The 26,706-nt window shown below is 57.1% G+C and overlaps 15 protein-coding genes and 1 non-coding gene across 16 annotated transcripts; 9 read left to right on the top strand and 7 right to left on the bottom strand.

The window, feature by feature from the left end:
- Positions 1-179: 179 nt before the first annotated feature.
- Positions 180-949, bottom strand: BDY17DRAFT_295823 (NADH-ubiquinone oxidoreductase B12 subunit family-domain-containing protein). The gene is made up of 2 exons (XM_033733362.1): positions 780-949; positions 180-702 (listed from the first exon to the last, which is right to left on the bottom strand). Exons 1-2 carry the CDS (start codon positions 869-871, stop codon positions 531-533), a joined length of 264 nt encoding a protein of 87 aa, XP_033591100.1. The 5' UTR covers positions 872-949; the 3' UTR covers positions 180-530.
- Positions 950-996: 47 nt separating this feature from the next.
- Positions 997-3,379, top strand: BDY17DRAFT_295821 (ribonuclease H-like domain-containing protein). Its single transcript, XM_033733361.1, has one exon. It carries the CDS (start codon positions 1,466-1,468, stop codon positions 2,993-2,995), a length of 1,530 nt encoding a protein of 509 aa, XP_033591099.1. The 5' UTR covers positions 997-1,465; the 3' UTR covers positions 2,996-3,379.
- Positions 3,380-4,112: 733 nt separating this feature from the next.
- Positions 4,113-4,844, top strand: BDY17DRAFT_323374 (uncharacterized protein; the record flags this gene model as incomplete). The annotated part of the gene is made up of 1 exon (XM_033737001.1): positions 4,113-4,844. The coding sequence occupies one exon, from the start codon at positions 4,113-4,115 to the stop codon at positions 4,842-4,844; it is 732 nt and encodes a 243-aa protein (XP_033591098.1).
- Positions 4,845-5,468: 624 nt separating this feature from the next.
- BDY17DRAFT_309742 (catalase-like domain-containing protein) lies at positions 5,469-6,819 on the top strand (the record flags this gene model as incomplete). Its single annotated transcript, XM_033735366.1, has 4 exons — positions 5,469-5,569; positions 5,634-5,775; positions 5,828-6,215; positions 6,278-6,819. 4 exons carry the CDS (start codon positions 5,469-5,471, stop codon positions 6,817-6,819), a joined length of 1,173 nt encoding a protein of 390 aa, XP_033591097.1.
- A 179-nt stretch (positions 6,820-6,998) lies between these two features.
- On the bottom strand, positions 6,999-7,948 carry BDY17DRAFT_323372 (S-adenosyl-L-methionine-dependent methyltransferase; the record flags this gene model as incomplete). The annotated part of the gene is made up of 2 exons (XM_033737000.1): positions 6,999-7,353; positions 7,428-7,948. 2 exons carry the CDS (start codon positions 7,946-7,948, stop codon positions 6,999-7,001), a joined length of 876 nt encoding a protein of 291 aa, XP_033591096.1.
- A 272-nt stretch (positions 7,949-8,220) lies between these two features.
- On the top strand, positions 8,221-9,522 carry BDY17DRAFT_264597 (uncharacterized protein). Its single transcript, XM_033731884.1, has 2 exons — positions 8,221-8,309; positions 8,365-9,522. The coding sequence occupies exons 1-2, from the start codon at positions 8,266-8,268 to the stop codon at positions 9,335-9,337; spliced, it is 1,017 nt and encodes a 338-aa protein (XP_033591095.1). The 5' UTR covers positions 8,221-8,265; the 3' UTR covers positions 9,338-9,522.
- Positions 9,523-9,583: 61 nt separating this feature from the next.
- Positions 9,584-10,915, top strand: BDY17DRAFT_295813 (uncharacterized protein). The gene is made up of 3 exons (XM_033733360.1): positions 9,584-9,867; positions 9,923-10,254; positions 10,313-10,915. The coding sequence occupies exons 1-3, from the start codon at positions 9,804-9,806 to the stop codon at positions 10,460-10,462; spliced, it is 546 nt and encodes a 181-aa protein (XP_033591094.1). The 5' UTR covers positions 9,584-9,803; the 3' UTR covers positions 10,463-10,915.
- Positions 10,822-10,913, bottom strand: BDY17DRAFT_t15. Its single transcript has one exon. It is a non-coding gene; the product is annotated as a tRNA-Gly (tRNA).
- Positions 10,916-11,177: 262 nt separating the features above from the next.
- BDY17DRAFT_323369 (uncharacterized protein) lies at positions 11,178-13,430 on the top strand (the record flags this gene model as incomplete). The annotated part of the gene is made up of 1 exon (XM_033736999.1): positions 11,178-13,430. The coding sequence occupies one exon, from the start codon at positions 11,178-11,180 to the stop codon at positions 13,428-13,430; it is 2,253 nt and encodes a 750-aa protein (XP_033591093.1).
- Positions 13,431-13,528: 98 nt separating this feature from the next.
- On the bottom strand, positions 13,529-14,236 carry BDY17DRAFT_316355 (S-adenosyl-L-methionine-dependent methyltransferase; the record flags this gene model as incomplete). Its single annotated transcript, XM_033736006.1, has 1 exon — positions 13,529-14,236. One exon carries the CDS (start codon positions 14,234-14,236, stop codon positions 13,529-13,531), a length of 708 nt encoding a protein of 235 aa, XP_033591092.1.
- Positions 14,237-14,700: 464 nt separating this feature from the next.
- BDY17DRAFT_316354 (ribosomal protein L5 domain-containing protein) lies at positions 14,701-15,892 on the bottom strand (the record flags this gene model as incomplete). The annotated part of the gene is made up of 3 exons (XM_033736005.1): positions 14,701-14,824; positions 14,885-15,571; positions 15,636-15,892. The coding sequence occupies 3 exons, from the start codon at positions 15,890-15,892 to the stop codon at positions 14,701-14,703; spliced, it is 1,068 nt and encodes a 355-aa protein (XP_033591091.1).
- A 155-nt stretch (positions 15,893-16,047) lies between these two features.
- On the top strand, positions 16,048-19,560 carry BDY17DRAFT_129932 (ubiquitin carboxyl-terminal hydrolase-domain-containing protein). The gene is made up of 2 exons (XM_033729400.1): positions 16,048-16,620; positions 16,943-19,560. Exons 1-2 carry the CDS (start codon positions 16,483-16,485, stop codon positions 19,352-19,354), a joined length of 2,550 nt encoding a protein of 849 aa, XP_033591090.1. The 5' UTR covers positions 16,048-16,482; the 3' UTR covers positions 19,355-19,560.
- A 1,100-nt stretch (positions 19,561-20,660) lies between these two features.
- On the bottom strand, positions 20,661-21,842 carry BDY17DRAFT_249241 (magnesium transporter NIPA-domain-containing protein; the record flags this gene model as incomplete). Its single annotated transcript, XM_033730960.1, has 1 exon — positions 20,661-21,842. A coding segment is annotated over one exon (1,182 nt), but the record flags the coding sequence as incomplete, so codon positions are not given.
- A 435-nt stretch (positions 21,843-22,277) lies between these two features.
- Positions 22,278-22,730, top strand: BDY17DRAFT_323364 (uncharacterized protein; the record flags this gene model as incomplete). Its single annotated transcript, XM_033736998.1, has 1 exon — positions 22,278-22,730. The coding sequence occupies one exon, from the start codon at positions 22,278-22,280 to the stop codon at positions 22,728-22,730; it is 453 nt and encodes a 150-aa protein (XP_033591088.1).
- Positions 22,731-22,979: 249 nt separating this feature from the next.
- On the bottom strand, positions 22,980-23,765 carry BDY17DRAFT_323363 (ubiquitin-conjugating enzyme/RWD-like protein; the record flags this gene model as incomplete). The annotated part of the gene is made up of 1 exon (XM_033736997.1): positions 22,980-23,765. One exon carries the CDS (start codon positions 23,763-23,765, stop codon positions 22,980-22,982), a length of 786 nt encoding a protein of 261 aa, XP_033591087.1.
- Positions 23,766-24,150: 385 nt separating this feature from the next.
- BDY17DRAFT_295802 (MATE family multidrug resistance protein) lies at positions 24,151-26,700 on the top strand. The gene has a single exon (XM_033733359.1). It carries the CDS (start codon positions 24,565-24,567, stop codon positions 26,545-26,547), a length of 1,983 nt encoding a protein of 660 aa, XP_033591086.1. The 5' UTR covers positions 24,151-24,564; the 3' UTR covers positions 26,548-26,700.
- The last annotated feature ends 6 nt before the right edge of the window (positions 26,701-26,706 follow it).

The raw sequence follows: 26,706 nt of genomic DNA, 5'->3' as shown, positions 1-26,706 counted from the left end.
CATAATAGATGATAGGATATGGCGTGTGCAATTCACAAAGGAGGATCATGTTCTGGACATGGAGCGAGTGCTGATGTAGCTGTGACAGCTCGCTGATGCCGCGGCAACTTTGCCGAGTCTTGCTCGAGTTGGGCGTCTAGGAATATGGATCTCTCCTATAAGGACGAAAGGATAAGATGTCGAGGGCACGCGGTGATATGCTGTCTACGACCTAGAACGACAAGGGTAGATGCCAATACTCCAGTCCAATTGGGTGTGTGTGTGTGACTGAAGGATCTTTTGGAGCGTTGTGTGTATACATTTGAAAGTGGCTTCTCGTCTCAGCACCAGGACCAACGTCAGCACACCGAGGCCCGACTGGCTTGTCTTTGATTGCGGTGTCTGACGCTTCATCCAAGGGTATTTGCGTTCGTTGATATGTCCCACAAGACTCTTGCCCTCTCCGCACTCCACATTTCCGCCTGTAGATACGCCGCAATCATGCACTGTACAGATATCCCCCGCTGCTCCAGCCGTCTCTCACCACCTGCTTAATGGTGCTCTTCTCCCTTATGTCCCTCTCCATGTCCATGTGACGACGTGAGGAACAGCTGCTCGTATACGAGGTATCCCGCAAATGCGGCTGTCGCGATGCCGAAGCCCGGGAAGACGCTCTTGAGTCGGTTCCACCGGGTGAAAGGGCCACTGTACCGCCATGCTTCTCTACGAGAGGGCAATGGCCGTTAGCTGCTGTTCCAAGCACGGCGCATCAGGGCATGCTCTCCGCTGAGGGCACGTACCTTCGGGCCCACGGATCGTTTGCTGGTTGTCCTGACGCGGCCGCGAATTTGTGCTTGTCGAAGCCGGTGAGATTTGCTCTTCTGGAAGCCATGGTGGCAGGTTCGCACGGCTGCTGCACAGCCCTGGAGAGATGCGAGCGGGGGAGGTGCCGGGAGTGTCGTCGTGGTTTGTCTATCGACGCCGCTCCACCGTGCCTCCGCAAAGTCATGGAGCTCGGCAGATGACTCAGCTCCCGCCCGCCGCACCTGCCATCCTTGCCGGGGACTTGCACGCCAGGCACAAAACTCCAGTCTCTCCCCTCCTCCTCCTCCTCCCATCCAAGGACATTCCCACGTCGGCGCTATCATCTCCCCCCTTCCAATGGATGCCTCCCCATCATGATTTCAGCACGCATCCCATGGGAATGATCGAGCCGCGGCGCCCTGGTCCCAACGACGCAGCACCCTTACCATAGTAAAGGCTCTTCCACCTGACCTTTCCCGCGTTGCTCACTGGACATAGGCCACAAGTGCCACGTCTCCTCACCGACCCCGCCTAATCTCGTCGCACGAGACACGAATCCCCCCTCGGCGCTCTTAAAACTCCGATTCCGCCAGCTCGCCCGCCCCGCCTCGAGCAGCAAGGCACTTCTCATCTCGCACTCGATCTCTCGACAACGATCCGGTCACAGCGGTGCACGAGCAATATGCCACCCGCGGTGGGTCGCATGCACCCTTCGCACATGTCGAACCCTTTCCAACATCTGAACCCACAACACTCCATGCCCCAGCAGTCCTCCCACTATCAATCACAATCGCAGCATCTCGCGAATAACTTCAACCCGCAACATGCGTTTGGCACGAGCGCGCTAAATGGCGGCATCTCGCCCTTCAACCCCAGCTCCGCGTATGGAGGCGCAGCTTTCAGCAACATCCCTGGCACCGGCGGCGCGGCCTTCAACGGAGGTGTCTTGGGCGGACAGGGCCAAGGGCTAGCCAGTGTAGCGGCACAGCAAGGATTCGCTCGGGGTGCTGCCATGCAGGAACACCAGCACGCCCAGAGTATCTCCGAGAACATGGGAGGCATAAAAAACGGCGCAATGGGCCGCATTAGAGAGGTCTGGCGGCACAACTTGGACCAAGAATTTGCGGTACTACGGCAACTCATCCTAAAATACCCATACGTCAGTATGGACGCCGAGTTTCCTGGTATTGTCGCGAGACCAATCGGCAACTTCGCGCACAGCAAGGCGGAGTATCACTACCAGACACTGCGGTGTAACGTCGACATCCTCAAGCCTATCCAGGTGGGCATCACTCTGTGGACGGCGGAAGGCGACTTGCCCCCGCAACATCCAGACGCCGATCTGTTGAGCCGGATGGGAGGCAAGAATCTGTATTCGAACAACCTCATGTTCCTCCCTTGCACCTGGGTGTTCAACTTCCACTTCAACCTCGACGACGACATGTACGCAGAAACATCGATTGAGCTGCTCAAGAACAGCGGCGTCGACTTCCAACGGCACCTCGACATGGGTATCGCGGCTGAGCAATTCGGCGCGCTCCTTACCACTTCCGGCCTGGCCTTTTGCGAAGAAGTCAACTGGCTGTCATTCCACAGTGGCTACGACTTTGGCTACCTTATCAAGCTTCTCACCGATGACGCACTTCCGGAAGACCAGAATCTATTCTTTGAACAAGTCAAGACATTCTTCCCAAAGCTCTGGGATATCAAATTTCTGCTCCGCCATGCCCAACGTCAACGTACCGCCGGCCGCCTCTCGGCAGAAGGTACTCGCATCATCGACGCCCTCGGCACCAAATCCGGCCTTCAAGACCTGGCCGATGAACTCGGCTGCCATCGCGTAGGAGCGAGCCATACGGGCGGCAGCGATGCATGGCTTACCGGCTCCGTCTTCTGGGCCATGCGAAGCAAGATCTTTGGCGGCAACTTGGAGGACGAGCTGTCGGACCAAATCTACGGGCTCCACGGCGTCCCTCTGCCCGCTAGTCAGCAATATCGAGACGAGTTCCTAGCGTTGCAAGGCACGCCGCAACACCAGCATGGCCCGAACGGAGTCGGTGGCTCTGGAACGGGCGGGCAAGGCTTTACCCCCGCGAAACACCCTAGCACGCCGACGAGTCAGCATGCGGGATTGAGTTCGCAGACTCCGAGCCACTTTGGACCGCAGGGGAATGCGGGTGCGTTTGGAGGGTTCGGGGGATATGGGAAGTAGTCCTGGCCCTGGCCCCCTGCTCCTGGGCAAGGCTTTGCCCCGGCGTACCACCCTAGTACGCCGACGAGTCAGCATACGGGATGGAGTCCGCAGACTCCGAGTCACTTTGGACCGCAGGGGAACGCAGCGGCGTTTGGAGGGGTCGGTGGATATGGGAACTTGTCTTGGCCCTGGTCCCCTGCTCCCTCTCGGAGACCATGGTGGCCGTACTGATCGAACGAAAGTTGATGGGATTAGCGTTGGAGTCGGGTGATGGTGCTGTCGTGTACAAAGGAGGAGTTTCCAGGATTTTATTCGTGTACTGTCGCTTCGAGGAGCGTTGGAATCCATTCATTGCGTGTCGCTACCTTGCGTGATTCTTCATGTGGCTTCCTCTCTTCCCCGTATCACAACGTTCTTACTTGCGGGGTAAGATCAAAAACGGTGCCGTGTCTCAACTACACATGACAAAATAAGGTCCAAAGTTGGGGGCTGAAATATTTCATCCAAAGGGGGCCGCATGCAGCGATGTCAGGCGTCCGGCATGAGGCTGTGTCAATCCTGCATCCTTGGACATGGCCGGGATGTTCTGCCTTTGGCTGCATGTACTTGTTGTGTTGCATGGCAACACTGTGACGTGGCCTGGCGTATTGTGACGTGGCCTGGCGTATTTGTAGCTCCGGAGACTCTGCTCATGGTGGAATGCCCTATCGGCCCCATTGCGAGTCCGTATGGTGATCGAGACGCTGGCTTGCTTGCGCAAAGCTACCTTACCTAACAATGGTCAGCCCTGATACCTGCTTGATCCGCACATGGCCATCGATGACGGCTAAAAATAACAGCTCTGAAGCCGTATGCACTGTATAGAGCTAAGGACAGAGATCGGGCTCCTGGCAGATGCCCCGCGCGTGGCTGCAGCCTCGTGGCCGGTGTGCGCAGGCCTGGCGCTCATTGATCAGGCCCAACGGCCACCAATATCCAGGCCGGCCGTACGGCAATCGCCCTCGTCTGATGGTGAGATCCGGTGCAGTACATATACAGTGCTTGTCTCGCGACTTCGATCGAGCTGTAGTTGTCTTGGATGCATACATTACGCCCCGGCATCATAATCCAGCATTCAACCAATTGTCGCAGCAAGATGAATACCACCACGATTGTACTCTACGTCGCCACGGGGCTTCTAATGGTCGACTCCATCACCGAGTTGTCGTTGATCAGCAGCATGGTGGCATGGCTTCATTCCCGCGCTGGTAGAGCCTTCGAAGTGCATGACGGCGCTGGCGGACAGTTCTCCCTACACGGCAAACCCGAAAACTTGATCGTCTACCAAGGCCATGCGAGCAACGGTGCGGGCGGCACTGCATTCATCGTTGTCGGGCTAGGTGGCATCCTATCGCTGTGGCTCCGAAGCCGGCAATTGAAGCGCGAAGGCTCGATTCGCGGCATCGTTCGTGGTCTGTACAACTTTTGGCTCACCATGACCGTGCTGTCGGCCATCTATTCCCTGGCCAGCTTCGTCTTCGTCCTGGTCGTGACGTACAGTCATCATGGCCAAAGCATCGACATCAACGTGGCCGCCGAGCTCAACAATCATCCATATCCAGACTACGTCGCCTACCCGCTGCTGGAATGGACGCCGCAAGGCTGGTTCTCGGCGGTACTGCAGCTGCCTTTGGTCTCCGAGAGCGCGAGGAGCGACATCGAGACTCAGCTATGCGCCATGCGCGCCTGGGAGGGGAACTTGATACCTATGACGATCTTGGGATTCGTGGTGATGGTCCTTGCGTTTACGGATCGGCGAGTGCAGAGAGATGTTGCTCGTTACGATCTCGTCCGACGTGAGAAGGAGGGTGCTGCGTGGATGCTATAGCTGGGCATATGCTGCATGAATGGTTGAGAGACTGGCGTTGTTGGGTTCAATGCATAAGGTGAATGAGGTAGTTACTTGGTATGACAGCCTCAGGCACACAAGCCACCCGGCTGGCAAAGTCCCGAGAGTGCACGGACTCTACTTCAACCTCACATCAATCATCTCTTCACCATCAGCAACATGGCGCGAGGGGAGAGGAGAAGTTGATCGTGCATCTGGCGGTGGCATCAGGAACGGGCCTGGATGCTCGATGCACCTGCCCTTTTCATCGCTCGCGGCCTGCGCCATGACACTTACTTCTGCCTGATGGGCCACTGGCCCCTCCGCACGCCGTGGTCTGGACCCCCTCCACCCCGCACCCGCGGCGATCGTCAGTTTAAAGCTCGCGTCGAGCCATTCCAAATCCCACTCGCGCTCCGCAGTTGCTCGGCGACATGGAGCTGCTCTAACACACAGACCCACTGTAGCTCCTCCTCTCATATACTTCGGGTTGTTGCTTACCTTGTAATCGCCTCCCCACCTGCCAGAGCCTCCTTCAAGGTACTTTGTTTCTCTTCCCATCCCTCTCTTCCATCTCTCCACCTCGTACCCCTCTACTCTCGTCTCCGACCGCAGACACTCGCAATGCCTTGCCCAGTAACTCATACCAACGCCAAGGGCGAGAAGACCAAGGGAGAGTTCAAGCTTCCCAAAGATGTCAAGGCAGCCGAGCATTACATCAAATGGTGAGTGATGCTCTGCACCCTACCATCCGTCCACCTGTATCAGTGCTCATGCTCCTTCCTCTAGGAACGCTCCGGGCGTAGAGACCATCCCTGAAGGCGAATCCAAGACCATCCAGGATGTCTCCGACCAGTTCCAGCGCCTGCAGCTGATGAACTTCAACCAAAACATGCATTGCTACCGCGGCACCCACCTGAAGACTCAAGGAGTATGTACCAGCTCACGCCTCCATTCAATAACACTCGCTCACCTTCATCCAGTGCGTTGTCGGCAAGTTCATCGTCCACGACAACCTACCCAAGCACCTGGCCCAAGGCATGTTCAAGACGCCCGGTGCCTACGACACCATCCTGCGCTACTCCTCCCTCCTGCCCAAGCTCGCGCCCGACAACGCCGCTCTTCCCCGAGGTGTTGGCCTCAAGATCTTCGGCATCAAGGGAGAGAAGATTTGGGGTGAAGACAAGGAGACCCAGGACTGGACCTTCAACAACTACCCCGTCCTCGAGCTTCGTACCCCCAAGGTCACCAACGAAATCATCGACTCGCTCGAGAGGAATTTCGACGCGCTCGACAAGTTTGTGGGAGAGCTGGAGGCTCGCGAGGACGCCGAGGTTGCAACGGTCCCCGGGAAGCTGCCAAAACAACACAGTAAGTGGGATTTCGTGTCACAAATGTTGCGCGCGCGGAGCATTGAGTAACATCGAAACCAGTGGTTGCCATGCCGGAGTACTCGCAGTCTGCTTACCGCCACGGCCACTACGTTGCCAAGTACGGCCTCTTCCCCCTGAGCGAGGCGCAGAAGAAGTTGGAGGACGTCGACATCAAAGAGACCGACCCCATCAATATCCTTGCCACCGAAGCCCGCAACTTCCACCTCCACAACAAAGTCACGTACGCCTTCTGCGCGCAGCTGCTGGAGAACCTGGACGAGCAGCCCGTCGACGATATTGGTGTCGAGTGGGACCCCGTCAAGTACCCCTTTGTGCAAATCGCCACGTTGGAGTTCCAGCCGCAGGACAGCTACCTGCCCGAGTTCCGGACCTGGTGGGACGACAGAATTACTGTCAACTCGTGGCATGGCCTGAAGGAGCATCAGCCTCTTGGCTCCACCAACCGTATGAGGCGTGTAGTGTACGCCGAGTCTCGCAAGCTTCGTCTGCAGGTGAATGGCTACAAGGACTACATTGAGCCCTCCAGCATCAACGAAGTCCCGGTCCCGATTCCGGCCCCACAGATCGATTTGAAGCATTGAGCGATCCGACGGCAAGGGATGCACGCCGCATCGTAGTCCGTAAGTCTCTGGCGTTTTCTTGATCCCATGAGTAGCTACTGTATATAGCAATTGTCGACGATGTCAAGTCAATGCTGTCCCCGATTTCGTGAATTCGATCCATGTCACGATTCCACACGTAGGCAATGAGCCGGGCTGCGTCACTTTTTGTACCCGATGCCCATGAATACGCCATCGATCTCTAGTACTTTGCCAGCTTCATTGGCCGCCTTGCGCCATTCATCTTGAAACACTCCTCGAGCCTTCTCTCGGATGTCAGGACTCGCGAGATGCTTCAATGGCTCGGTCGCAACCATCTTTTCGAAGATGGAATCGGCGTCGGCGATTTCATGTTCTTGATGAATTTTTGGCTGGGAGAAAGACGGGCGAATGCAGTCTTCTAGCCTTCCGTTCGCTTCGCCTAGCTGCGACATGAGTATGACCTTCACTCGCTGTAGACCCGCGGCTTCCATGATTGTTTGCAGATCCTCGGGCTTTGTGAAATTTAATCGAGACCTGGCAATGGTATGAGTGGTGAAGATACGCGGCCGGCCCATTTGCTAAGGCTTCGAATCATGGCAACTACTCACCACGGCACGGGCCTGCTGAGAATATTGCCCACCTTTTCACAAATGATACCAGCGGTCAAGTTCTGAGGGTGTGTAACATCGACGATCAACCTTCCCCCAGACTTGAGATAGGGTACCCACTGCTTGAGCACGTCGCCAGGATAGGGAAACAATACGAGAGCGGAGCAGCAAGTAATCACGTCGAACTGCCGCCCTCTGAGTGCGGCAAGAGAGTCGAGTTCGGTGATGGAGTGTCGGTGAAACGTAACGTTCGGAGGCCTGTGCATCGACCTCTTCGTCTCCGCTTCAGCGAGCATGCCCCTGCTGATGTCGACGCCCGTGACGCTCCCGGATCCTACGGCTGTGCTGGCACGATAGCTGACCAGACCGGTGCCGCATGCCAGATCCAGGACGTGCTCCCCGGCCTGAGGTTGGATGAGCTCGACCATATGTCTGGCGAATCGGGGATGAAAACTATCGTCATACTTGGCGCCACGACAGTCATACAGCCGCTGAGCGTCTTCAGCTTGAGTGCTTGCCATGATGGATGCTTTGAGACGATAAGGCTGGGAGTTGAATTTTTATCCCACGGCGGCGGTGGCGATACCATGTAGATGGCAGCAATTGCGGTCAAAGAACAGTCTTAAGCGCCGGAGAGGTTGCTACTGATTAACGCATGTAGACTATCATTCGTTCTTCCGTCTGATGAAAGAGGTGTTGAAGGTGAGGTGGTCAACCCCAGACTCCAGTCTTGGCGTTGCGGCAAGCTTTCGTGCATCATCGTCACCGCACTCCCAACTTCGCTCTCGCGCCTCTCTTCTTCCCTCCATCATCCTACACTCCTGCTCTCGCAATCAGCATGTCTTCCAAGATACAGAAGGTCATTGCACGGCAAAAGACAAAGTCCGTCTTTTCAGCACCCCATGCCCCGCGCAACCCATCACTGACAACCAGCTAGAATCGAGGAAGGCGAGTTCTACGAGGCGCATCAGCAAATCCGCACCATCGCGAACCGCTACGTCAAATCGAGCGACTGGACGTCCGCCACCGACCTCCTCACATCGGGCGCGTCCCTCCTCCTCAAGGCTGGCCAGGGCGGCTCCGGCGCGGACTTGTGCAACTACCTCATCGAAGTCTACCAGAAAGCCGACTTCCCCCAGAACATCGAGAACAAGGCCCGCCTGCTCGCCCTCCTCCGAGCCTTCCCACCCAATGAGCCGGCAAAGAAGAAGTTCGTCGCGGGAATTGTAGAGTGGTCTGCAAAGAGCGGCGAGTTTCCCACCGGTGATCCCGAGCTACACCATGTCATCGGCACGCTGTTTGCGGAGGAAGGCGAGGTATACGATGCCGAGAAGCACCTCACGCTGGGCACCTCCGACTCGGCCGGTGTGTTCAGCGACATGGAATATGAGTGGTATGCGTCGGACGAGCCTTCCACCGCCTCCCACTACGCTGCGCGAGCCGTCTTTCCCTACCTGCTCATCGGCAACGTGCGTGCCGCCAACAAGAGCCTGCTGCTCTTCACCAGCAAGCTCTCCTCCCTCCATCCCGGCTTAGGCGTACAGAGCATCTCCTCGCCGTCTTCCGATATCCGCATCTACCCCTCTCTGCCACTCCTCAACTTCCTAGGCCTCCTGCTCCTCGCCGTGCAAAGGGGGAACTCCGATCTTTTCAAGCAGCTCAAGTCGCACTACGCAACACATCTCAAGGAAACATCATGGGATGAGGCGTTGCAGCAGATCGGCGAGATGTACTTCGGCATCAAGATTCCGAGCCAGAGCAATCCGATGTTTGATATGATGAGCAGCATGCTGATGGGCGGGAACAATCCGTTTGCAGCGAAGAAGAAGGAGCCCAAGACCGTCGCAGCCGCGTCGCAGCAGCAGCAGCAGCAGCCGCCGCCGCCGCCTCCGGCACCCGCGGTGGACTGACGAGTTAGCTTACGTCTTAATAGCAACTGCATTGATGACCTTTCATGCTCCAGTCGTTCCGCGAGCTTGTAGTGCGCTGCACCAGCCTGTACTTTCTCGAACCGGTTGTTGCCCTGGGACCAATCTCGTAATTTTGGAATCACCAGGCTGGCTTACCGGCAAGACCGGATCTGTGGAATCATGACTAATCAACGTCAGCGTCAAGATGTGTCAGGCTGCCCAGCTTCGCCCAAGGCAATGGAATCCGCATCATCGCGGTGTCAATGCTATCGTGGAGTGACATGACGTTCCTGTCGCAAGCGGACTACTCCGACTGGTCGGGCAGTCGGGAGAAACATTGTCGCCGAAACAGCGATGGCAAGGTCGATGGATCTACCAAGACGCGTGCAGGAATTGGTATATAATGGGTAGGAGCCGAGTTTCTTGACACCTGACCTGCCTGAAAGCATTCACCCGTGATATAGCCATGGCTAAATCCGTGCAGCAGTTCGACAGCCTCGTCGCTGAGTCCGAATTTGTCTTCGCCGTGTGTATGTAAAGCGTTGGCTTTGCGTTTGGATGGCGTCGAACTAACAATCAGCACAGTCTACCGTGGGCACTGGTGTCCCTTCTGCATCTCCTGGATCAAAGACTTGCAACGACTGGTGCCCGAGATCCAACAGAAGAGGGGCACGGCGGTGATTGTAACGGCGGAAGAGGAAAAGTTCTTGACGGATGTGCTGGCGAAGACAAAGTTCAGCGGGAAGACCATCACCGACCCCGACACCAGCCTCGTCAAAGAGTTGAAGTCGCGGAACCTGGTGAGCGTTGCCATCACGGATAGGGGCGGATACCCGCATGGCATGATCCAGCCGGCGGTTTTGGTCGTCAACAAGGAGGGGAAGGTGATTTATCAGTGGGCCATCCAGCCTAGCATGGTATGTTGGCGCCGCGAGCGCAGACAGAGATCGAGGAATCGTGCTGACAGCCTGTTAGATGAACCTGGGTGGGGCGAAAGACCGTGTCTCCCTGCAGGAGGTGTGGGAAGATGTGCAAGGTATCTTGACGGGAGACAAGACGAGCATGAGAACTCACTTCTCCCGCCAGTCGTTGTCGGCAGGGCTGAAGCAGAAGATGTTTGGCTGAGAGTGGAGTGGAGTGGTTTTGCATTAGCGATACTATGCCCGGAGGGTGTCATTTTTGAGATGCTATCAGGTTCGCGTAATACCTTCGTTCTTGATCGTCCGTCAACTGATCACTCGGTCACGATGCTTCTCCCATCCGAAATGTACGGCGCTTTATTCGTCAGGCCTGGTGTGATTCATAGGCTTGCAATCCCTCCCTTCTAATGGCATGCCTTGACAACCAATGGTCTCGATACATCCTGCCTGACTCCAAACATGGGCTTGGCGGGACTTCATGCTGCTGGCGGCAAGGCTGCGAGCCTCTGTCTGCTTATCTTCCGTTAGAACAAAAAAGTACCGTATGATGGACCAAAAACAAAGTGCATCCGACGGGACTCGAACCCGTGCCTCGAGCAGGCTGGATCAAATGAATGACTTGGGAAGCTCGAATTCTACCCCTGAACTACGGATGCAGGGCCAAGTCTTGGGAAACTCAAAATCTGTATTGTATATATCATGCCTAGCTATATAAAGCCGAGATGATCGGCCGAGAGCTCGGAGTTTCGCATGCCATATGCTTACTTGCAGGCGACTACATTCTGCAGCTGAACGACAGGACACCGGAGTTAGAGTCATACTCGAGTGGAAAGGACGAGGATCTGATAAGATTCTCACCTGCGTGATATTCTGGTCTTGAGGCGAAGAAATCGACCTTGAACCTATCCCCAACCGCCAATATGCCTCGCGATCCTTTGTTCCCCGACACGACCCCGCCGCTTCGTACCCGCTCTCCAGAACTAGGCGGCGGGAACGAGAGAAAACGGCGGCGAAAAGTGCTGTCTTGCTATGACTGTCGACGGAGGAAGCTGCAATGCGATCGCGCCCAGCCTGCCTGTAGCCGCTGCACGAAGAATGGCCAGGCGGCGAGCTGTCGATACATCGACGATCCATCCGACGCCTCTCCACGCAATGCGGATGAATCAGAGTACGCTGCAAAAGACCTCGACGGAGATGGTCCGCCCGGCCGTGCACTGGCTCCAACACTGTCCAGCGACACGCTGACTCGCCTGGAATACCAGGACAAGCGCATACGAGAGCTCGAGTCCGCGTTGGCCCATTCGATCCAAAGCCAGTTCTCGGCGCAGAAGCCGCACAGGAAGCTCCCTCTGACTCCAGACTCGATGATCCTCATGGACACCAGCCCTGCCGTTGTCAACGCCACCGACCGCGAGACCATGTTGCTCCGCGGGAAATCCTTCAAGACTCAGTTCCATGGCATCTCTCACCCCGGCTCCATCATTGCCTATATCCCCGAGCTCAGTCCATTTACAAAGGAGATCCTCTCAAACTTTCCTGGCCTGTCTAGGATACGACACTACATTCACGCCCTCGAGGACGGCGCGGATCGCTCCGCACTCCAGCACCAGATCACCACCGAACACGACCTCAGAGCTCTTCTTCCTCCCAAGCGCGAAGCTGACGAGCTTGTACGCCTATACTTCGACAGCTTGGGCAACGTCTACCACATTGTGCATTCTCCGAGCTTCTGGAAAGAGTACAGCAGCATGTGGGACGACATCTCGACGACGCGAGCCCATTTCGTAGCCCTTGTCTTGCTGATGATCGCTTGCGTTCAGTGTCAAGGAAGCCTGGATCCATGGCTTTATAGTGCTACCGGCAGCGTTATGCGGGACAAGGCTCTCATCATCAACCGAGTCTGCGAGGATTGGCTCATCACCCAGAGCCAGAAGCATGTGACTGCGATAGATTTCCAGATCAGATTCCTCCTCAACCTTTCGCGATTGCTCAATGCCAGCAAGTTCAAGCGGACCTGGACCGATGCTGGCAGCTTTCTCCGCTTCTCAATGGCTGCCGGCTTGCATCGCGATCCGGACCTGCTTCGAAAGTCCACCTCTGCCCTCGACAAAGAAATGCGACGCCGAATCTGGCTTGCCGCGGCGGATTTCGAGCTGGAAAGCTCCTTTGCTCGAGGCATGCTAGCAACACCTTGGCCACAACAGAGCGACTACGTGCCACCGAGTAATATTGTCGATGAGGATTTCGACGACAGCTCCGTCACATTGCCCACTCGGAGATCGCGCAGTGAGTTTACGGCGGCGTCTTTTCTCACCACGGCGAACGAGACATTCATGTTGAGATATACGTTAAACGCCGTCCTCAACAACGTGCGCGAGCAGATCACTTTTGACGAGGTCAAAAGATACACGGAGGAGATCGAGACACATCTTCAGTCCGTTCCGAAGTGGTCAGAGGCCGAGTCACAACTCCCACAAGCCCTGCTAGGCATCACTCTGCGAAACTACTTGCTAGTGCTACATGATCGTCAGATCCGACAAAGTGACAGCGTTGTGGAGCGAAGCTTTTCGCGAATGGTCCTCATCAATGCCGCAAAGAAAATCATGGACGACCATGTGTCGTTGCTTGACAAAGGCTACACCACTCTACTCTTTTTGCGCCACGACCAGATGAGGGCCGCGTTTTCGGCCTGTCTCGCGTATTCAATGTCCAGTCCTGAGGCGGACGGCATTCTTCACAGCTTCGTGGAAGACAGCGCCGCTCGAGTGGTCAGCGATGTCGTCGAAGTAATCACGCGTAAAGCCGAACGCCTGGGCTGCGAACTGCGCCAGCTCTGGATGGTCCTCGCTGCCGATAGCTTTATGAAGACCAAGAAAGACCCGAGTCAGAAGCTCGTCTACATGCAGGAGTCGGTGGACAAGGTCTTGCGACAGTTCTACAAGATCCTGGCATGCCAGGAAGATGCGCCATCTCTTGTCTCCAGTGGCCCGCCCACCGGCAGGGACGATCTTCCTGGTGTGGCCGAATATCTCCCCCTTGCAGAACCCCAGAAACCTGATGTCGGCGTGGTGAATGATCCGACGCTTCTAGATTTTGATATGCTCGCCTCGATGACTTTCGACGACTGGATTCTCAATCCCGCGGATGTGCCGGCGTTTGAAACTGGATACTGATGAACCATTGATGGACGAAGAGGAATGCATATAAGCTACGGTGACGAGTGGTGTCGTCCGGATCGACATATAGAGTGCGTTGTACATCTCCCAATTCCTCACCGCACCACGGCCATCAATATGCCGTCGTACGACTTCTCCCCGACAGTCTGCAACACTACACCATCCAAACGATCATCCTTCCCAACCATCTCCACAACCCGACGAGAGCCTGCAGTAGACGCATCCTTCTTGGCTCGATCGACAAGGTCCCCGCCCCGCACGATGTTGTCGACAAAGATCACCGCTCCCGATTCGCACATGGGAATCACCACGTCCACGTACTTCCAGTTGTTCGACTTGTCGGCATCAATGTACACGAACCCCAGCCGAGGCTTCCCGCCCGACTCAATCTCCTTGGCCAGTTCGGGAAGCACATCAAGCGCCGCACCGAGTTTGGCCGTCACTTGCTCCAAAACGCCGGCGTGGGCGACATTCTGCTGCGCGACTTTGTAGTGGTGCGGATCGACTTCGATGGTGGTGATTTGCATCCCGGGATTCTCCGTCGCCAGGAAGATGGAGGTGTAAGCGCCGAGCGTGCCGATTTCGAGGGCGTGCTTGACGCGCATGGCGCGGCACTGGAGAGCGTAGAACTTGGCGATGACCGGGTAGGAGGCGATGTCAGGTAGGCCTTCGTCGCGGGACTGGGTCAGGGCATCGAGAAGGACTGCGCTGTTCTTCTTGCTGGGTGGGTGTAGATGGGAGATGGTGTAGGCGTCGACTGCCGTCCATGTCTGGGAAGAGGTTGTCAATCGGCTGGGTTTCATCGATAGTAAAGGGAACGACGTACCTTGTCTTGTTGCTGCCAGTCGGCTCTCAGCACACTCCAGGCTACACCGTTGGTCGACATGGTTTGGGTGCAAGGCGTATTCGTGGAGTTCGAGTTGCGGATGCTCAAGGAGGAGACGGAGCTCGTGGACGGTAAGCAGTGTGGTCGGCATGGTGGAAGAATGCTTGTTTTATACACAGTAGTCAGGTGTCGACTCATCCGGCTACACAGATTTTATGTCCGAGTGGGTTCTCGTAAAACCGAGAGGAGTATGTGGCGCGGCCTGCTTTAAATATCGTTTCGCGCGAGGCAGCCGGAGCTGAGGATGGAGAGTCCGCGGGGCGGAGATCGCGGCCGGCCTTACGGCCGACGCGGAGTTTGCCCATCATCTCTCCTCCGCGCCCTCTCCTCCCTTGCACACAACCTCTGGACGGCGATGGCCCGCGAAATGCTGACCCAAACTCAGTCTACAAACTTCCCGTAAAATGGAACACCGATCGCCTGAGCCAACAATCGCGCATCGTAGTCCGTCTTGGCAGAGGTGTGGATTATGACATGGCAGCCCGGGATCATCTTGGGCGGATACCTGCGCAAAAGGGATTAGTCCACCGAGGGAAACAAAGGCAAAAGGGAAGCCTGCACCCACATGTCATAGTTGACTTCCACCTCGGGGAATAATGCCACATCCTCCGGCGTGAGGCCAAACGCAAGGTTTCCAGAGTTGTCGCCGGTGCTGCCCTTGATGCCGCGGAAGTCTTTGATTTTCGGCATCACCACATCGACCACCTTGCTCAGGAAATGATACATGGTCTCGCCCGTCAACTCGCACGTCACGCTCAGATGCTGTCCCGCGCGTACCCCAAAGGCGGCGACACTCTTGCGCGTTGCGTGCGAGGTGGAGCGGACGTTGGTGATGGCCTGCATCACCATGCCTGCCACGTGCAAGGGTGCGCTTCCGCTTGTGGCTTCCTTGACCATGCAATGTACCGTCACGCGCTCGAGCTGAGGGACGTTGCGGAAGGTAATGGGCTTGCGAAGCATGCGCAGCACCGAGCCGCCTCGCGGGCCTCGACGCGGACGATTCTTGAAGTAGGGACTATCGCCAATCCATTCCCGATACCGCTCGCCCTTTTGCTGGGGGTAGACACCTGGGGGGAAGTGCATGTAGGTCATGGTCATCAAATCGGAGGCAACTGTGTCGTGGTAGGTTTGTTCGAGTCGGGGAAGGGAGAAAGGGCCGGGGACGAAGGCGCGAGATGCGGGATCGGAGGTGGGGGGCGGTTGGTGAGGGTGCAATTCGCCACGGTAGTATTTCGGAGGGCGGAAATGGTATCTGCGCAGGGTGATGAGTGGTCAGCATGCGGAGAAGAAGAGGGAAGGGAGAAGGCTGTTCATACCGGCTGGGTGGTAGCTGCTCTGAGCGTTTGAAGGCGGTCTTGACGGGATCAAACTTCCGTCTTGACGGGCCCGTGGCCTCGTGGAAGGTGGATGGATCGAGGTCTTGCGGCTCCTGCGTGGCCAGGATGGCACTGGTGCTGGTGCTGTTGCTGGTGCTGGCATGATGGCGGCATTGCAAAGTCCACGCCCGGTGCAGTGGTGTTGGAGCAGCGTGCAGGCGCCTTAGAAGGGAGGCGGTGACGGCTTCCAGTGCCATTGCTTAGGTGAGAACTTGCTGGAGAGATGGCAATGGGTAAGAGAGCAGCGTCTCTGTGCTGCAGCTGTGCTGTGTAGATTTCCTCCAAAGACTGGCCGGGAAGACGACCACTGCCAAATTCGGATGTTAAGATTATGTCAGCTGCGCGGTTAAAACCTTAACCGTTTCTAAGCACTCGTCGGGTAAAGCGCACACGTGCAAGGGCTGTCATTGGCTCACGTGGTTAAGGGTCGAGGGGTAAGGCCAATCCTCCCGGCGCAACGAAGGAGGCGGAGAGGTGGAGGAGGAGGAAGAGCTGGACGCCCATCACACCACCGCTGGCCAAGCCTCATTAGGAGCTCGGTGTAGATACTTGCCTGAATTAACACAATCTCCCCGCCAGACCCTGGAGACGTATCTCTGTCCATATCTATCTCCCTGTTGCCTTCGCTCCTCCACCACGTTCTGGCAGCCTGGCAGATCTCTTCGGCCACCTTACTATACATTGCCACCTGAGGCGCAACCTTTCCCCATCCCTTTCACCGCATCGCACCTGCTCCGCTCATTGATGGAGGAGAGACGGCGAGCCGCACCTTCCTAGACTCACCGCCATGAGCGGCGTACGGCGCTTCCTCAGTCGGAGAGACAAGAGCCCGCACGACCCCCAGCATCACCACCACCACCACCACTCCTCCCAGCATCAGCATCCCGCACAGCATCAGGATAGCCTGTCTCCAGACCCTAGCAGAGTATGCCTCACCCTTCCACCCCCCGCCATGTTTGCCTCGCTTTCTCGCAAACGCCTCCGCGAATGGCTTTGCTCCTGTCATCGCACCCGCTCCCCATCCTCCGCACCAGAAGGACGGGACCATGGACGGGGAGAAGGCAGTCCCCTGCTTCGCGAGCATTGGCATCCCTCCCCCGATCACGGCTATGGCGGCCTTGAGCAGCGACTCGACGGCGCAAGCTCAATCTGCGAGAAGCCTCACTCCACTCTGGTCGCAACCCATGAATCGCATATCTTGACGCGTCCCCCCTTTTCGAACATCCCCGCTGACCATGCCATCGCAGCCCCCCGAAGCCCCCGAACACTTCGCCAACGTCTTCACCCTAAGTCATGATACCCACGAGAAGCCAGATCGAGAAGAAGCAAAGGAGATCAAGGTCCTGGTGGAAAGACTGCGGCAATATGGTATCAACAACATTAGTGAAGCAAATGTCGAATACGCAGTGCGCCGCACACCGCAAGGCGATACACAGGCGGCCTTTCGCTTGCTGATGCTCCTCGGCGACACATACGAGGGCATCGTCAGGCCCTACGACCCCAACATCAGGCTCCTCGGCGCGGTGAATCGAGACGCCGTCACTTGCTATCTCGATGCCCTGCTGTTTGCAATGTTCGTCCGCTTGGACAGTTTCGAGGCGATGCTCTACGACAACTTCGACGACGCCAAACGGAAACGGCTGGCCGCCTTACTTCGATTTTGGGTGAACTTGCTCCGCTCGGGCCAGCTCATCACCACAGACTTGACGGAGCAGCTCCAGAAGGCGATCGCTGCGTGCGGGTGGGCGGATGGCGCACGTCTCGAGCAGCAGGACCCCTCCGAAGCCTTCACTTTCATCACCGGCCAGCTGGAGTTGCCCATGTTGACCCTCAAAATGGACATGTATCACACGGGCAAAGAGGACCCGGCGGACGATCATAAATTCATCAATGAGCGCTTGTTGGAGGTTGCCCTATTGGACGGTCCGGTTGATGGGAAGAAGGAGATTACGCTGGAAGACTGCCTCGAGCACTACTTCAATAACCGGATAGAAGTCAAGCGATACCTCGAAAGCCAACGACGAAACACACTGAAGCTCGAGTCGGCCGACGCACCTACAAAGATGGAAAAAGAGCCCAGCACCCACATCGAAGTCGTCGAAGTCGCCGAAACCCCGAGTGCCAGTACCCCGATCACGGACTTCCCTTCTGCTACAACCCCTAGCGGCGGATTCCCCATCTACAACACACCCCTCGACAAGTTCAGACAGAGCATGGTGAAGAAACGAACCAACAGCATCTTCAGCCAACGCAAGCTGGAACTGACCGGCATCGATCCCGAGCAGCTTCCCAACGATGACCCTAACGCGACAATAGACTACAAGCTTCGAAAACTGAGCACTGCCCGTGCGGAGGTGCTCATGCCAGCTTGGCAATTCTTCAAGTTGTTGCCTTGGTACACCGAAAACATGCCCACTTCCGATGCCCAAGTGGCCGCACACTTTGCGAAGAAACGCCCGGTACTCGGCATCTGTCTGAAGCGATATTCTTACACCAACACCGGCGTTGCCCGCAAGCTCAATACCTACGTCGACATACCACTTGAGATTCTCGTTCCGAACTTCGTCAGTGATGAGCACATCGAAGAAGACGGCCCTCTAGCGGGCAATTTTCGACTCTTGCTGCAAGCAGTCCTTTGCCATCGAGGTGTGTCTCTTCACTCCGGTCACTATGTATGCCTCGCGCGAGGCAGGATAGCCGCGTCACAATCGGACGCAAGCCCAACGGAGCATCGTGGGAGTGATGAGAGCGACTTTGACGATCCCTGGATGCGTTTCGACGACTTGGCAAAGGATCGCATTACCCGAGTGGACATTCACGAGGCATTGAGAAAGGACACGCCATACCTCCTTTTCTATCAGGTCCAGCCCATCAATGAGCGCGAGCGCTCGATGTCGAATCCGCCTTCTTACACTGAAGCCACCTCGCGTTCGCAGTCGGATGCCACGCCCTTGGAAAAGCCGCTCTCCAATCTCACCATGGCATCGGACGCCATTGACCTACAGCAAACCAGGTCCGAGCCGAAACTAGGCGGGTTGTCGATTCCGGAAGTGAATGTCGCCGACTTCGTCAATGGATCCGATCGTACGAGCCTAGGCGCAACTACAACTCCCACTGACGAGCAGCTGCGCGGGCGAGTGGAGGCCAACCTCGAGCCAAGGCGTTCCAGTATCACAATCGACACATCCAGTAACTCTGGCGGCGCTCGCACCGAGCCTCCGTCCGCCGCAACTACGCCTGGTGAAGAACGGGGCAATGCCGTCATACCTACCGCCGGCAAGATGGGAGGCTCAAGACGGGGAAGCCGGGTGCTACAAACGCGGGAGAACTCGCGCTCTCGTCACTCAAGTCGAGAAGACACCAAGCGCTTGCATCTTGGCATGGCGAAACTGACGCAGATGGTCAGCAATAAGAGCGACTCTGGTAGTGTGGGCAGCATCGCCGCTGCGCAGCAACAGCCGACGCCCTCGGGGCACATCTCCATCGCCGAAACCACCGTTCCCCACGACACGGCCCGCGCTCCTCCCGTGGGCCACACGTCATCGAGGAATCCGAGCAAGGAGAGTGTGACGTCGGGGAAGACGACGCCGAAGCTGCGGAGGAGTAAGTCCGGGTCGAAGCGAAAACCGCACGAGGACAGAGACTGTTCTGTCATGTGAACCGCACGCGTGCATGTTCTTGCAAAGCGCGCATACGATGAATACAGCATTTCTATTCGCCTCTTTGATTACGGCTGGCATGGTGCGTCGGAGTGTAGCGAGTCTCCATTGTTTTACGAGGGGTTGCGTGCATCGTGTGCATTTCTGCGATAACCAATGATTCGACAGCTGCCGTGGTGCTTTGTACAGACAAAAGCGATTACATACGTTTCTTTGGCGGACGGGATCGCCACCCCAGCACCTGTATATACAAGAGCGAGCAGAGACCATCTTCTTCCGAGTTGCCCTCATCTGCCGCCAAAGTGCCTTCCATCTTGATTACCCAAAGCTACCACGTCTCCAAAACATGTATTATTAGACCCCTCCAAGATAAGGATGAATGTCAGCGCTTGCAGGTGCGATCAATCACTCATTATTCATCACGGCCCTCGTCTTGCCTGTGCTGCTGCGGGAATGAGGTCGCATCCCTCGCCTCCGTCTTCCTCCGCTTCGGCGATCCAAAGATATCACCCAGCGTGGCGCTCAAACTGCGCACCCTGCCCGCTCCGGCAGCATCGGGTCGAAGGGCGCCGCTTTCCCCACTCTCGGGCGCGTACAAATCGATCTCGCCACTTGCAATGGAATGCCGTTTCGTCGTAGATGCATTGCCCATCCCGATCCTCTCGGCTCCGGCTCGGCTGGTGCCGCGCAGCTTCAACGGCCGCTTGCGAAGGGAAGTGCTGGGGAATTGGTCCACACCTTTGCGCAGGGAGTCGGCTACGATGGCGCTCAGAGAGCTGCTGAGAGGACTTGTGAGGGGGCCGGGGAGGAGGGTGACGGAGTGGCGCTTGAGGAGGGCGTGGCGGGGATTTCCAGCGGGGTCAAGGGTGCTGGTTGGGGTTTGCGTTTGCGTTCGTGGGGACGCGAGAGGCCGAGTGCTGGAGACGTCTTGCCTCGGGCTTGTGGCCCCGGATGCTCCTCGGTTCAGTGGGGTGCTGGGTCGGTCGGCGGAAGGGGATTCCGGGGGGACGTTCAGTGTGGGAACGCTAGGTTCGGAAGTGGTGGCGTGGAGTGGTGGTGGCTGGGACGCCTCGGAGGGAATGTCTGCGGAGGATGTAGAGTGGATGGCTGCTGCTTTGGCGGGGGAGATGTGCACTGCTTCGTTGGGCAGGGGCGCAGGGTCTGAAGGGAGTTTGGAGGACCCAGCGATCAAGGACTGCCGCATTCCTTCGAGTTCATCCCGCTCTCTTATCTCGGGCTGCACTCCTTCTTCGTCGAGTAGGTTGATGGCGTCGTCCTCCTCCTCGCCGGTCTCCTCATCTCCCCCCGATTCGTCTCCGCGACCGGAGGTGATGCACCACACGCCCAGGAAGGTCAAGGCACAGCCGCCGACGAACTTGACGGCGTCCTCAGTGCTGGTCCGCTCAAAGTCGCGGTAGAGCACGGCGCTGCCGGTGATGACGGAGAGGGTGAAGAGCACAAACTGGATGGGAATGACTTGGGTGGAGTTGAAGCGCTGCAAGGCCCGATTGACGTACTTGATCTGCATGACGGCAGTGAAGGCGAGGACGGCGACGAGGAGGTAGGTGATGGGGAAGGTGATGGCCCTCCAGATGGTGTTGGATAGCAGCGACGCGACGCCTTTGGTAGAGAGGGCCGTGTAGCCACCGAACAAGCCCATCAAGCCCAGGTCGATGAGGATGGATTTCTCGCCAAAACGGTCACTAGCCACGCACAGGACGATGATGAGAAAGACGGTGATGCCGAGATAAGTCTCAAACTCCCAACGGGTGATGAGATGCCAGATGGAGTCCGGGGTGAGTTTGGGGTTGCTGTCACTCGCACTGAGCACCACCGTTACGCAGCCAGCTACGGCGATGACGACGCCCAGGCCATCTCGGAGTCGAAAGCGTTCGTGGAGTAGCCAGGGGGCAATGAGGCAGTTGGAGACGAGGGCGACTACGCCCAGAGGCGACACGATGGAGGCGGGGGCGAAGCCGTAGGCGAGGAAGTTTCCTGTTTCGCCGACGGTCATCATCGCGATGCCAGCCCACCAGATGGGCGACTTCAGGTATGACTTGTTCTTGGTGGATGCGTCGGATCCATCCTCGTCGTCGCTGTCGGAAGACTCGGCCTGCTTGCTCTTCTTCCTCTTGTCCAGCGTGGGTATGAGGGGGTCCGTCTCGTCGCTCTCTCCGGATGCCTGGAGAGTATAGCTTGCCGCGTGTGCCTGTGCATTGGCTTTCGCCCTGTCCTTTGCTATGTCGTTCTGCTGCGTCCCATAGCCTGAGGGTGCTGCCTGCTTCTTGCGCTGTTGGCGTTGCTTCTTCTCCTCCTGTTGCTCGCGATCACGGGTGAGGCGCAGGTGAGCGTAGCGCTGGGTGTTGAGGGCAAAGGAGATCAAGACGTTGCCACAGATGGCCGTCACGATGCCGATGGTGCTCGACCATTTCGCAACGGGCGACTCACTGCTCGGGGCCAGCGGGAGGGGCGAGGTGGGAAGGTACATGGCGCGCTGGCGACGATGGCGTCTTGCTATCGCATGTTGAGTGCCCAACGCGCTTCTCCTCAGTCTTTGGCTGCTCCTCGGGAAGGGGCGCGTTGTGAGGCGCGAAAGTCGGGTTTTCCTTCGTGGAGCTGACGGAGAGAGATGACGATGCGCTCGGACGTCTCGCGGGAACTCTGCCGCACGCGCCACCCGGCATAATAAGTTAACGTTACTCTCACCTCCTCCTCCTCCCAGAGCTGCAATGGCGGGTTAGTCAAGCGTGTCTTACAAATGCGAGGGTACTGCGCAAAGGTAAAAGGTCAAGTCAATTCATCTTTCATCTTTCATCCCAGCTTCGCCCTCTTCCCTTATCTCACCCCTTCTCCGTACGTTCTCTCGCATCCGCAAGATCAATCCACTATACAAGACACACAGCCTTGCCAGCCAGCATCGTCAATGGCCGCGGCAACCTCCCCTCTCATCACATTCCTCGACCCGCCCTCTCTCGGGCCCCCTCACCCGGTCTTCTGCTCACTCTCCGTCATCCCGCTCAGCGACAGCGTCAACCAAGTCAACATCTCCGGCCAGGTTGCCCAGACTCCCACTGGAGACGTTCCCGAAGGCCTCGGCCCGCAAATGCACGTCATCCTCTCCCGCATCACCACGTGTCTGGAAGCGGTGGGCGCCACGGTGCACGACATCTCCGTCTTCAAGTATTACTTCACCGAGAAGGCGCGGGATCGCGAGGATTTCCTCCCCTTCATTACCGACATCATGCTGCCCTGGCTGCAGGGCTCTCGACCCGCCAGCTCTGCGCTGATCGTAAAGGCATTGTCTCAGCCCGAGTTCTTGTGTGAGTTCGAAGCTCAGGTCGTTGTCCGGGCGAAGGCAGCCGGAAGTGCAAGCTGAAGAGGATTTCTGCCTTGTATTGGACGTCTTAGTAGTCCCGGGCGATACTGGAGCAATGTCTGCTCCTAGTTGGATGTGATGGAAGACGTAGTAGAAGAGGTGTGGGTAGAGTCTGTCATTACATTTGATAACATACCACATGGCCGTCCCATCCGACGCCTATCGCTGATGCAGCCATAGCAAAGCCCGCTGAAAAGTGCACAAAGAGCAAGCAAAGGGGTCGAGTGCGCGGCCATCGGACGGCACCGCTCACATCTCCCCAAACAGCCGTGCGGTCACATCTCCAATGTACTCCTCTTCCAGCTCATACTCCTCGCCGTCCGCCTTGTCGATGCCCACATACTCAAAAGCACTGACCACTTGCTCGACCTGAAAGCCCATGCTCACGAATTGATCGATCATGTTCTTGTTGTACCCCTGATACGCCTCCCGCCGCCGGTATTCCTCCCGTCGCTTGGATTCGCGGTCTTCCATCTTGCGTTGTGATTTCACCGCTGCCGCGTCCCCCGAGTCCCCCGATCCTGACGCCCCGGTCTTTGTGCTGCCGGGAGGAGGCTTTGGCGCGCCTGCATATCGTTGTGCCCAGTCTCTTGCCACATGCTCAAACTCCTCCGGGCGTGTGATCAGCATGCTTGCCACTTCTGCGTCTTGCGGGTCCTTGGGCTCGGGGGAGGAGAGGAGGGATTGAAGGCTGATCAGGGCACTTTTGAGCGTCAAGACGGGACTCCAGTGCGCCCCGAGGGTGTCGAGGCAAATCGCTCCCGTCTGTGACGAGACGTTGGGATGCCAGATTTTGGTGATGAAACGCATCTCCGGTGGCTTGAAGGGGTACTCTCCACCAATCCTGATGTCGACTTCGTAGTGACCGCCTTCGTAAGGGGTGTCTGGTGGGCCGTCGAAATGGCCTTTGAAGTGGGTGAAGTCGATGATGTCGGAGCTGCCGGTGGGCGTGGTGATGCTGATGCCGGAGTGCCTGTCTTTGGCGATGTCCTGGATCTCTTTCTGGAGGCGCCGATTTCGGTTGGCGGAAGCCATGATGCAGGATGATGGGTGGTGGTCGAAAGGGAAGGCGAGGGGCCTTGAGTGCTTCTATTGGAGCTTGCTGACCGAGCAACTAGAGGTGACGGGAGGTGACGTGGATGGAGGCGTGAGCAATATTTGACGTCGAGAGGCTTCTAGAAGACGCCGAGAAATCGCGGACTGCAGACAGCGATAAAGGCTGCTCAACCCTGGCAGTCGAGGAGGAGGGTCAGCGGCGGTGGGGTGCCGAGGATCACGAAGCTGCCGGCGGGTGATCCTGTCGGGGAGAATCGAAGTGGCTCATGTGGAAGTGGGTGGGAGTGGGTTGGATGGGAAGGGAAGGGAAGGGATGATGTGGCGGGACCGGGCTCTTGGAAGCACGAGTCGTCTCGGCGGACATGTGGTGGGATGGATGTCGACAAGTTCCGTGTGACGTGGGGCATCATTAGGCTGTCGCCACGACTTCTGTCATCCCCTCCCCCTCCGCCCCGGACATGGGCGTGTTGGAATGTTCTGACAGAGTCACTGGATGTGAAAGAGGAAGCCGTCATCAGACATCTGTCATGGCGGAGGGATCAACGCATATACGCGCCGGTGAGCATTGCGATCCCGACGGTGCTACATCCTCGACATCACTTGCATCCCTCAAGCTCGACTTCGGCTGGCGTTGCCTGTCCGGGATGGGCCTCGACTCGACTTCTCCACGCTCCAACCTCCCCTCCGTCGACCACATGTGATCTCTGCCTACTACATCCTATATCCTATGTATCATACCCTCTCCTCCTTCTTCTCTTAGCGATTCGCCGACCTCACCATGCATTCCCCGCCCAAATCCATCACCGCGAACCCGCACGCACCCATGTCTGGCCTGTCACAGTCTCTCAGTCGCTCGTGGGCAATTCCCCCCGAGGTCCAAGACTCTCTCGATCGCGACATGGCAGCCATGTCCGACACGGAAGAAGATGACGATGACGAGGAGGATGCACGGGAGGAGGCAGACGACGATGAGCTACACACCTCGCTGGCCGCCTCCGCGCCACTCCAGTCTCACAATTACTCTCTCACCGGTTCTTATCGACGTCCGAGCTTCACAGGGGCTAGGAACCATGCTACGCTAGGGCCGGGGATATACAAAACAATGAGCATTGGCGAGCGGGGTCCGAAGGGTGAGCGACAGAGGGTTATCGACGAAGAGAGGAGCCTGCTCCGAGACAACAACATCATCCCGCCGAAACATCCCCGCACAGAGAGCCAGTCGCGCAGGAGAAGTGTCATCGCCAAGATGTTTTCCACCGAGACCGTCCGGCCGGACGAAGACGCGGTGGAAGAGGCCTCCGAAACCTCCCCTCTCATCGGCGACCCCACGCAACCCTATGGCGGTCAGGACAATCCGGCCATCATCCAGCAGAAATGGGAGGAAGCGGTCAAGGAGGGCAAGATACAGACAACATGGTGGCGCGAGGCCAAAACAATCACCACTTATTCTCTACCCCTCATGGCGACGTTCTTATTGCAATACAGTCTCACCGTTGCATCCATCTTCACCGTCGGTCACCTGGGCACCCCAGAGCTGGGAGCCGTGAGTCTGGCAAGCATGACTGCCAACATCACGGGATACGCCATCTATCAGGGCCTTGCCACTTCATTGGATACTTTGTGTGCGCAAGCATACGGGAGCGGCAGGAGGAAGCTGGTTGGACTACAGATGCAGCGAATGTGCTATTTCCTCTGGGCCATTACGATTCCCATTGGAGTCATCTGGCTGTTAGCCGACAAAATTCTCGACCATCTTGTGCCCGAAACACGCATCGCAGATCTCGCGGGGCTCTATCTCAAGGTCGTCCTCATTGGAGCGCCCGGCTACGCGGCGTTCGAGGCCGGCAAACGCTTCGTGCAAGCTCAAGGCATGTTCTCTGCCTCCTTGATGGTCCTATTGATCTGCGCGCCGTTGAACGCTTTCATGAACTGGTTGTTTGTGTGGCATTTCAAAATGGGATTCGTCGGCGCTCCGATCGCAGTTGCCATCACAGACAATCTTCTCCCCCTCGGCCTCTGGATTTACGTCTACTTCTTCAGCAAAAACGGGATGAGCTGCTGGAATGGCTTCACCAAGCAATCATTCAGGAATTGGGGACCAATGATTCGTCTTGCCATCCCCGGCGTCGTCATGGTCGAGGCGGAATGTCTGGCCTTTGAACTCCTCACCTTTGCGAGCTCCTTCTTCGGCGTGGAAATCTTGGCTGCGCAGAGCGTCTTGGCAACATTGACGAGCATCACCTTCATGATCCCCTTCCCGCTCTCCATCGCCGCCTCCACTCGAGTGGCCAACTTGATTGGAGCAACACTGGCCGATGCAGCCAAGTTGACTGCCAAAGTGGCAACGGTCGGCGCCTTCATCATCGGCATCTTCAACGTCGTCCTCCTCTCGGCGCTGAAAGATCACATTCCCTACCTCTTCACCTCCGACCCGGAAGTCATCGAAGTCGTCTCCGCAATCCTGCCCCTTTGCGCCGCCTTCCAACTCTTCGACGCGCTAGCAGCGCTTTGCAACGGTCTGCTGCGCGGCTTGGGACGGCAGCACTTTGGAGGCTACGTCCAGCTCTTCTGCTACTATGTCGTGGCCATGCCGATATCTATGGGAACGGCATTCAAACTCGACTGGGGGCTGTGGGGTCTGTGGACGGGTGTTGCCATCGCACTGGGGCTGGTGTCGGTGACGGAGTTTGTTTATTTGTACTTTACGGATTGGCAGAGGAGCGTGGAGGAGGCGAGGCTGAGGAATGACTTTGAAGGGTAGAGCCGTTTGTGTATTACGATCTAGCGAGTAAAGGTAGATTCGAACCAGATCCAAGGTTGAAGCTCATTTCGTCGTCCGTATGATTCAGACGTAGTCTTTTAATTCTCCGTATGCTTCAAATGTGCCACTCATTCTTGATTATCAGTTCTTTTTGACCCC

The sequence above is a fragment of the Neohortaea acidophila genome (genome assembly GCF_010093505.1).
Source record: "Neohortaea acidophila strain CBS 113389 unplaced genomic scaffold BDY17scaffold_4, whole genome shotgun sequence".
NCBI lineage: Eukaryota > Fungi > Ascomycota > Dothideomycetes > Mycosphaerellales > Teratosphaeriaceae > Neohortaea > Neohortaea acidophila.
The sequence above is the reverse complement of the archived record's forward strand: the minus strand, read 5'-3'. Positions and strand labels throughout refer to the sequence as shown.